This window comes from Triticum dicoccoides, chromosome 2A (genome assembly GCF_002162155.2).
Source record: "Triticum dicoccoides isolate Atlit2015 ecotype Zavitan chromosome 2A, WEW_v2.0, whole genome shotgun sequence".
In the NCBI taxonomy this organism is placed as follows: domain Eukaryota; kingdom Viridiplantae; phylum Streptophyta; class Magnoliopsida; order Poales; family Poaceae; genus Triticum; species Triticum dicoccoides.
This window is the reverse complement of record NC_041382.1, coordinates 747,445,794-747,455,668: the sequence shown is the minus strand read 5'-3', so window position 1 is coordinate 747,455,668 and position 9,875 is coordinate 747,445,794. Positions and strand designations below refer to the sequence as shown.

The following is a 9,875-nucleotide window of genomic DNA, read 5'->3' as shown; positions in this document are numbered from 1 at the left end:
ATAACAAACAAACTCAGCTGGCAATCTAACGAGTTTGTTATCAAAACAGACTTTGTTTCTGAGCTTCCAGATGGCCTAGCACAAAGCAGCAACTCCAACAATTTGTAAATTTCTACTATTGGGTAGAAACTGGGGATCCACCAGAAATATTGAGAAAAACATGCGGGCCTATAGAAACGGCACCAACACATTTGCATACCATACTCCAAACGTACTTGGCTGCAGAACAACCAAAGAACATGTGGGTTATGCTTTCATTATCATGACAATATTGACACACAGGTCACCTGTCCATTTTCTTTTTAACATGTTGTCTTTAGTGGCTATATCATTATGCCAAATTAACCAGAGCTAGATTTTGATTTTCAAAGGGACTTCAGACTTCCACGAATGTTTGAAAGATCTATCAAGATGCATATCAAACAGACGATGCTAAACAGATTTGACAGCGGATCTGCTTTTTCTTACTCCAAGTCCAAATAGGGATATCCTCCCCCTATCACTGATCTCCACAGGAAGAAGAATTCGTCTCAACCTGTTCAACTGGATTATCTGATTTTTCCCTTAGCCATCTCCTAAAACTCAGATTCCAATTCATATCGGCCATTTCTCTAACAAAATTTTTCTGTTCCTGGAAAATCTCATAGAAATCACTAAATTGAACTCATAGAGCTCCATTGCCAACCCAACAGTCATTCCAGAAATCAGTTTGTTTTCTATTGACCACCTTCATTCTTCTCCCTTGCAGGTATATGTCCCTGATCCTGAGCAAATCAGTCCAACATGGAGAGTCATTGGCAGAATCTCACCTGCATAACCCCATGACCAATGATATACTTTTTCCTGAGAATTTCCTGCCACAAGCCTTCTTTGTTTTCCATGTTCCACCACCATTTGCAAAGTAGGCTTACATTAAATTTCTTCAGCTCTTTGATCCCTAAACCCCCTTTTCTCTTAGGTCTACAAGCTAGAACCCATTTTACCATATGGTATTTTTTCTTTATGCTGCCTCTCCGCCAAAAGAATTTTCCGATGGCTTTATCCATTCTTCCCAAATTAGTCTTAGGGAATCTATACATAGAGAAGCAGAAGACATGCATACTTAGTAGGGCAAGCACCTATCCTGGTAACTCTCCCACCCAAGGATAAATTTCCAGCTTCCCGACCATCCATCCCTTTACACATGCATTTTTCAGTTGGCACCCAATCCTCCACATGCAGTCTGATGCCAAAAACAGGGACTCCCAAGTACTTTATGGGTCATGAGCCATGTGGCAATTCAACATATCAGCATACAAACTGCCCTTGTCCTCAACACGCATCACCATAATCACCTCACTCTTCTGAAAGTTGATTTTCAATCCTAACATTTGTTCAAAGAGATACAACAACAGGTTCATGTTCCTAACACCCTCCACTTCATCCTGCATAAGGATGATGATGTCATCTGCCCTTGTGCCTTTTGTACCATTCTTTAACATGTTACAACGGCTTCATGTGCCAGTCACTTGTTCTCACCCCTTTAAAGCTACCAAAATTTCTCCCAATAATATCATTGACCTTCACATTCAAGGTACCCCCCCTTTCACCATTGTTTGATACCAATCCACCCATTTCTCATTAAAACCCATATCTATCAAACTTTGGAAAAGAAAATTCCAATTAACCTTGTCATACACTTTCTCAAAATCCAGCTTCAACACTACACCTTGTTGTTTCCTCACCCTAGCCTCATGTAAAAATTCATGCAAAGACATCACTCCATCCATAATGCTCCTTTCTTTGATAAAAGCATTCTGGCTCACTGATATTAGCTTCTTCATAAAAGGTTTCACTCTCTCATCCAAAGTTTTGGGGAGTGAGCAATTTAGAAATACCTTCTGGTAATACACAAGTAAAGTTTATATATAATCCCAGCATCAATTTTAAAACAGCCCATCAAATTTCCAAGCATATAACATATATTAAAGAACTCAGTATTGTTTTAGTTGAAAGTTTTTCTCTGATACACTGTTTATTAAGATATTACCTAAACATGCAGGTAACTGAAGTTGACGTTCCACAGCTAAATTATTTTGTTACAGGAGGAGCAGGAGCTAACGATGTCACGACTAATAGAAATCATTCCGTGGGGGAGAGCATTCCACGACTAATAGAGGTCCAAACATGCATGATTAAAAAAAATATCCAAATATGAATTGACCGGCCAATCAAAAGATGAGGGGTATTTCTACAAAAATAAACCAGGAGTCAAATCTCCCACATCAGAACATTTCACCAGCAATAGAGGTCCCATACCTACATGCACATTTCATTGTTACCAAACTTATCTACTTTGGTATAAATACAGTATAAGTTCGTTGCAGCAAACAAAGCTAGCAACAAACTGACTAAACGAGCGACCAATCCATTTGGGTCATCCCTTTTCACCCATCATTTGCATCATCCTGGTAGAGCTTATTGACCCATCCAAACATATCACGGATGGTAAGCTTCACCACCTTCATCAGTCCACCTTTGGTGCGGAGAGTTCTGTAAATCCCAAGCCAATAGATTCTGAGGTGCTTTATGCCGACGAATTCGTAGTAAACCGTTATGATGTATAGATATATATTAAGCGTCCTGAGATAAAAAAACAATAGTATTATTTCCAACACAAAAGGTAAGCATGGTAAAAAGAAATGCACAATTATAGGTTGCAAGTGAAAATGTTAGAGAATAAAATTAGAATTCTTTATGGGAAATCAAGCCTTTGTCCATATTCAACAGCTTTCTACATTCTAAGTATCATTACCTTACTCCCTCAAAAAAAAAGTATCATTACCTTACAGAAAATAAATGCAATAGTTCAGAATTGTAGTACTGTACAAGAAGCTGGTGACTACTCCCATGTTTTTTTTCCCAAACGCAGATCTAGTTTCGTAGTACTTTGTATTAGAAGAACGCCAAGAAGTCACAAAGCTACAAAAGCCGACTGACACAAACTACAAACTTGGCAAAAAAGAAAGAAGCAACAGAAAAAAGCCTAAAGCCTAAAACAGGGGTTAGCAGAGCGTTAACGCTGTCAGGCTGATGTTGAGCTGTCGTGAGGCTCAAATTGGTATAAAAAAACTCAATCTGGGAGTTCAGGACTGTGGCTTTCATTTAGAAGAACTACCAACACCGCAGGGAGTTAAGGACTCAAACCTAGCTGGGTTGAGTGAGCGCAAAAGCTGCTAGCCCACGGAGCAACACTCCCATTGACTAATCTAGGCTAATGTTCTAAAGTGGGTTTGCAATGGTATTTGCCCAATATACACTGTTCTTCTACTGAACACCTACATTCCTTAATAAGATCAAGCTGGTAAAGTAGGAACTTTATCCACATACTGACTGAATAGAGTCAGGTGCCGCCTAATTTTAAAACCCAAACATGCTACTAATTTCAAAACCAAATCTGGTTTTCTCACAAAATAAGAAGCAACAAGCACCATTATCCTTATGGAAAAAGATATCATCATTTTTAAGTAAATAATGGATCTGTAGCTATATTTGCAATCAGCATTAAACGAGATAGCAACTCGCAGGACACTGCCCATTTATATCTGAAGAACTAGAATATGCTGATCATGAGTTGGTTCGTGAACTTGTGTGTTGTTCTCGCAAAATTTACATGAATCCTGAGATCACCATTTTTTTGAATGTGGCTTTGCACAAAAATGTTGGAGTTTTGCCAAGCTCAGCTGGGCCTCTGCCCCCCCCTCCCCACCCCCACCCCACACGGTTACTTCGATCTCAGACTCTTTCAATAAGACCAAGGCTCTATTCCAGGGACAGTGTTTCATTGAGCTGGTAGTATGCGCAGCTCGGAATGTTTGGAAAGAGAAATGGATTTATCATTGAGCATAAGCCACCTAGCTTCGGCAGATGGAAGGTTCAATTCAAGAGAGGCTTGCATCTCATCACTCATCATATCAAGGACAACAAAATCCAGTTTTAAAGGCTTGGATAGAATCTCTCTGTTTCTCATTAACACCTAATCCCTCTAACTCCCTTTCCCTCTGTCCATGTAGTCCTACCTTTGTAAAGTCTCTGTAGTTTCTTTCCCTTCTACAATTAATAAACCCTGACAGTCTCTACTGAGATGTGCAATTTCGTCTTCTGCCTCAACAACTACCGAGCAGTCCATGTGCAACTTTTCTGCCGTCGGCGAAGATGTTACCACATCAGCCGCCGGCACTGGAGCACCACGATCTAGGATATAGTTGGCGGGAGCCGGCCACCCGCGACGCACAGACAGTGGTCTCCGCGCCAGAAAAGTATGTAACTTAGCATAACACAGTCAATAACTTTCAGTTAATAAAAGGAGTTGGCTTCTCCGGCTGTAAAGTTGCATTGATTTCTGTAGCACCTAACTAATGAGCTACAGGTCAAAAAAGAGAGTAAAAAATCACTAGTTGTAACTACAATGCATTGAAAACATATATAGCAGATAATGTAAGTGTTGTGCTCAAATACTAACCAGATCAAATCCACAAGAACACCGTAGAAACCCTAGCACAAGCACAGAGCAAATATTAATTAGTGAAGCATGTAATTGCATAGCCTTCCTAGAAAAGTGTGTAGAGCATTGTAACTGTTTGCTAGGAGAAATATCGCACCTGATAAGCACTGTTGTCCTTGAAAGACAATATAAGTAGAAGAACTGCAGGGAAAACAAACCTTGTGATATCAACAAAGGTTAAACACTACAACAGTAAATAGAGCAGGGACTAGAGGTCACAGTCAAAAAAGGCGCGCCTAGGCTCTAGGCAATAGCAAAACGCTTAACACTTAATTGCGCTTAAGTGAGGGCTTTGGTCAGAAAAGCAGAAGGCAGAGGTAAAACACACAATTAACACCTAGTTTTTTCTTTTTCTTTTTACTTTGCTAGAGACAAATCAGCAAATATATAGGTGAAGCATTAGAAAGCGATTACATAAACATTGATATCACTGGTGTCACAGATGATGAATATTCTAAAGTATCATGAACAATTAACTAGAGCACAGTTTCAATTATTAAACAACCTTATAGTCGAGCTCTTCAGAATAATGCCTTTTTCATGTACATGCTTATTTCTTAAATTATATACATTAAAAAATTCCTGAAAATTGAAAAAGGTACTATGTAAATTGAGGTGTTTTTGAACTCACCTAGTTGTATTCGTGCACAAATATCATTTGCCCTGCCATTCCTTTTCAACTCTGCTGCTAAATCACTTAACTTGTAGAACATATATCCGAGAACAACGTCCAGAAAAAGGGTAGGTGCCACCTGCCAGAGCTGGTAGACACCAGCGAGTACTAACAATGCACCTGCAAGGAAAGACATGAAATTTACTCAAACATGTCCACTGCTTGTAAGGACTTCAGAATTGTATTTACTTGTTCTCAGAAAGAGCATAACTAAGTTGAGATATGTGTTTCTATTCTAAAACCCTTATCTGACAATCTTGTTCACATCCTTGTGCTAGTAATAATCCTAATTCTGAAGTGCCCAAAGAAAAGATAGTAGTGCTGAAACTACAGTATCAGATCATATTCAATGTCAGTGAATGACAAAGTAAAATTTGGAGCCAAATCCGTCGGTACTCCAGTGGATTTGACAATGACACCAGTTGTCGACTAGTCCATACTCCATACAGAGGCAATCACGATCAAATTGGTTATCTTATCGCGATGTTTGACAGGGAAAACAAGAAAGAGCGTTCTTCTACTTACCAGAGAGGACGCCCGCGTGGAAGCTGCGGCAGCGGAAGACGTTGCCGGCGGCCATGATTTCGCGCAGCGCGAGGGAAGTGGATTCGAGCGGGGAGGCCACGAGTGCGCCCCATATAGCACTCAGCTCTTCCCGTCCCTGTCCGGCCGGATCCACGTCCGTGAGGGGGAAGTAATCGTCGTCCTCCGCAAGCATGTCCTCCGCCCACCACGGCAAAGGCGGCAACGCCGGCAAGGGTTCCGGGGCGGGGGCGGAGGCGGCAGGGGAAGCGCGAGCCATCTTCAAGGTTATTCTACCGCTGCTATAATTAGGGCATCCGAGGAAACTGCCGGCGCGCGTGGATAACGATCGACGGATCGCGGCCCCGGCTGGGCAGCACCGGAGAGAATGCGCCATTGTAGCTGAATTCAGTGCCATGTTTGGGGGTTTTGGAGTTTGGCAGATACGGCCAGAGATTGGACGTGAGGCTTGGTGGTGGCGGCCGCGGCGGCGGCGGGCGGCGGCGGAGAAAGATAAAACGGGGAAGAGTCCCGTGCTTGTCCGGCCGTGCGGCCGTGCCCCGTCGGGTTGGCCTTTTCTGATATTTTCCATCGCTTGTCTAGGCCGAATTGGGCATCGGCCATCTAGTGGGCCTTGCAGTCCATCTCGACAATGCCACGTGTAAGACCCAATTTTTTATCTTCCTTTTCCTTTTGGAGCATGTCCACTTGTCCAATAAATGATCTATCTTACTTCACCAAAAAATGGTGTGAGTAAAATATACTTACGTCATTAAAAAGTGCTTACATCACAAAAAAACTACCAGCTACAACAGATGATATAAAATACAGCAGCTACGAAGTGCCACTCCAACAGGTGATGCAAAAATGGCCAACGGTCGCGCGGCAGCCACTCAACAGCAGCCAACAACCGCACATATTTGAATGAAAATGATCCCATAAACATATAAAATCAACAACATTTCAAATTCAACATGAAATCATCTTCCATAGCAAACATAATTCACGATCCAACAAACAAAAGTGCATCATATTAAACATAGTTCATAATCCAACAAATAAAAATTCACATAAACATAAGATAAAACATAGCATCCCAACTTTCATTCTCTCCGTTATCACTTGTGACACTGTGGACATTGGCAGCATCATTGTCAATGGATTCCTTCTCGACGTTCTTATGCGTTGATGCATCGATGCTGCCACCTTCACCGAAAGCACCTCCGATGCCACTCATGTTGCTACCGAATCCACCTCTCATGCCACTCATGTTGCTACCATAGCCACCATCCACCAAGGCACCTCCCATGTTGCCACCAAAGCCATCACTCATGTTGACACCAAATGCACCATCCATGGCATCTCCCATCATGTTCATGTAGCCACCCATGACACCTCTCATGCCACCCATAGCACCTCCCATGCCACCCATTCCTCCTTCCATTCCACCCTCATGCCACCCGTTCCTCCTCCCATTTCACCCATGATACCTCACATGCCACTTATTCCTTCTCCCATAATACCCGTGGCACCTCCCATGCCACCCATTCCTCCTCCCATTCCACCCATTCCTTCTCCCATAATACCCATGTCACTTCTCATGCCACCCATTCCTCCTCCCATCATGTTCTCGTGAGCATGGTCTTCTTCCTGATCATTTCATTGCGGCAAAGCTCGGCAAACGCTTTTTGCTTGGGGTCAAGGCCACTTGTGTCCATAAACATAAATTTGAGTGTGATGGCTGGGCGCCCAGCCATCGCACACAGTTCGGTCTAAGGGTGTGCAGTATGTGTGTTTTCTTAGCAGGATTCTGCACTAGCGACATATGCATCTCGTATTAGAAAAATATATTCATGTGGTAAGGGGATGTTGACGTATCTAAAAACATGCTCATGTTAAAATGAACCTTTTTTTACAGTGCATGTGAAAATGAACCTGTGTGCTAATCATAAAACTCTAACAGTCTAACCACGTCAAGAGTTTTTAAAGCAAAAAAAAAATATTTTCCTTTTGTACCTTCAAGCTAACCGTTGAAAGTTGTCTCTTGTTTCCTCTCCCAACACTAGGCGGTTAGGGAAAAATCTGCTCTCCAGGTTTCACCGATGAGCCCATGGATTCTGTTGGGAAACACAGTATTTCAAAATTTTCCTACGATCACGCAAGATCTATCTAGGAGATGCATAGCAACGAGAGGGGAGAGTGTGTCTACGTACCCTCGTAGACCGAAAGCGGAAGCGTTTAGTAACGCGGTTGATGTAGTCGAATTTCTTCGCGATCCAACCGATCCAAGTACCGAACACACGGCACCTCCGTGATCTGCACACGTTCAGCTCGATGACGTCCCTCAAACTCTTGATCCAGTTGAGGTCGAGGAAGAGTTTCGTCAGCAAGACGGCGTGGTGACGGTGATGATGAAGTTACCGACGCAGGGCTTCGCGTAAGCACTACGACAATATGACTGAGGTGGAAAACTGTGGAGGGGGTGATAACCCACAAGATAGGGGATCGCAACAGTTTTCGAGGGTAGAGTATTCAACCCAAATTTATTGATTCGACACAAGGGGAGCCAAGAATATTCTCAAGTATTAGCAGCTGAGTTGTCAATTCAACCACACCTGGATAACTTAATATCTGCAGCAAGGTATTTAGTAGCAAAGTAATATGATAGTAGTGGTAACGATGGCAAAAGTAACGGTAGCAAAAGTAATGTTTTTGGTATTTTGTAGTGATGATAACAATAGCAACGGAAAAGTAAATAAGCGAAGAACAATATATGGAAAGCTCGTAGGCAATGGATCGGTGATAGAGAATTATGCCGGATGCGGTTCATCATGTAACAGTCATAACCTAGGGTGACACAGAACTAGCTCCAATTCATCAATGTAATGTAGGCATGTATTCCGAATATAGTCATACGTGCTTTTGGAAAAGAACTTGCATGACATCTTTTGTCCTACCCTCCCGTGGCAGCGGGGTCCTAGCGGAAACTAAGGGATATTAAGGCCTCCTTTTAATAGAGTACCAGACCAAAACATTAACACATAGTGAATACATGAACTCCTCAAACTACGGTCATCACCGGAAGTGGTCCCGATTATTGACACTCCGGGGTTGCCGGATCATAACACATAGTAGGTGACTATAGACTTGCAAGATAGGATCAAGAACTCACATATATTCATGAAAACATAATAGGTTCAGATCTAAAATCATGACACTCGGGCCCTAGTGACAAGCATTAAGCATAGAAAAGTCATAGCAACATCAATCTAAGAACATAGTGGATACTAGGGATCAAACCCTAACAAAACTAACTCGATTACATGATAAATCTAATCCAACCCATCACCGTCCAGCAAGCCTACGATGGAATTACTCACGCACGGCGGTGAGCATCATGAAATTGGTGATGGAGGATGGTTGATGATGACGATGGCGATGGATTCCCCTCTCCGGAGCCCCAAACTGACTCCAGATCAGCCCTTCCGAGAGAGTTTAGGGCTCGGCGGCGGCTCCATATCATAAAATGCGATGAATCTTTCTCCCTGATTTTTTTCTCTCCGAACATGAATATATAGAGTTGGAGTTGAGGTCGAGGAGCTCCAGGGGGCCCACGAGGTAGGGGGGGCGCCCAGGGGGCAGGCGCGCCCCCCACCCTCGTGGCTAGGGTGTGGGCCACCTGGCCTTGATCTTTTACCAGTATTTTTTTATTATTTCCAAAAATAATCTCCGTGAAGTTTCAGGTCATTCCGAGAACTTTTGTTTTCTGCACATAAATAACACCATGGAAATTCTGCTGAAAGCAACGCCAGTCCAGGTTAGTTCCATTCAAATCATGCAAGTTAGAGTCCAAAACAAGGGCAAAAGTGTTTGGAAAAGTAGATACGACGGAGACATATCAACGCCCCCAAGCTTAAACCTTTGCTTGTCCTCAAGCAATTCAGTTGACAAACTGAAAGTGATAAAGAAAAACTTCTACAAACTCTGTTTGGTCTTGTTGTTGTAAATATGTAAAGCCAGCATTCAAGTTTTCAGCAAAGATTATAAACTAACCATATTCACAATAACGCTTAGGTCTCATGTTTACTCATGTCAATGGCATAATCAACTAGCGAGCAATAATAATAAATCTCGGAT

At 42.4% G+C, this 9,875-nt stretch overlaps 1 protein-coding gene across 1 annotated transcript; it reads right to left on the bottom strand.

Moving 5' to 3' along the window:
• Window positions 1-2,174: 2,174 nt before the first annotated feature.
• Window positions 2,175-6,392, bottom strand: LOC119352230. The gene is made up of 5 exons (XM_037618932.1): window positions 5,742-6,392; window positions 5,175-5,336; window positions 4,641-4,684; window positions 4,502-4,533; window positions 2,175-2,622 (listed from the first exon to the last, which is right to left on the bottom strand). Exons 1-5 carry the CDS (start codon window positions 6,328-6,330, stop codon window positions 2,427-2,429), a joined length of 1,023 nt encoding a protein of 340 aa, XP_037474829.1. The 5' UTR covers window positions 6,331-6,392; the 3' UTR covers window positions 2,175-2,426.
• Between the last annotated feature and the right edge of the window lie 3,483 nt (window positions 6,393-9,875).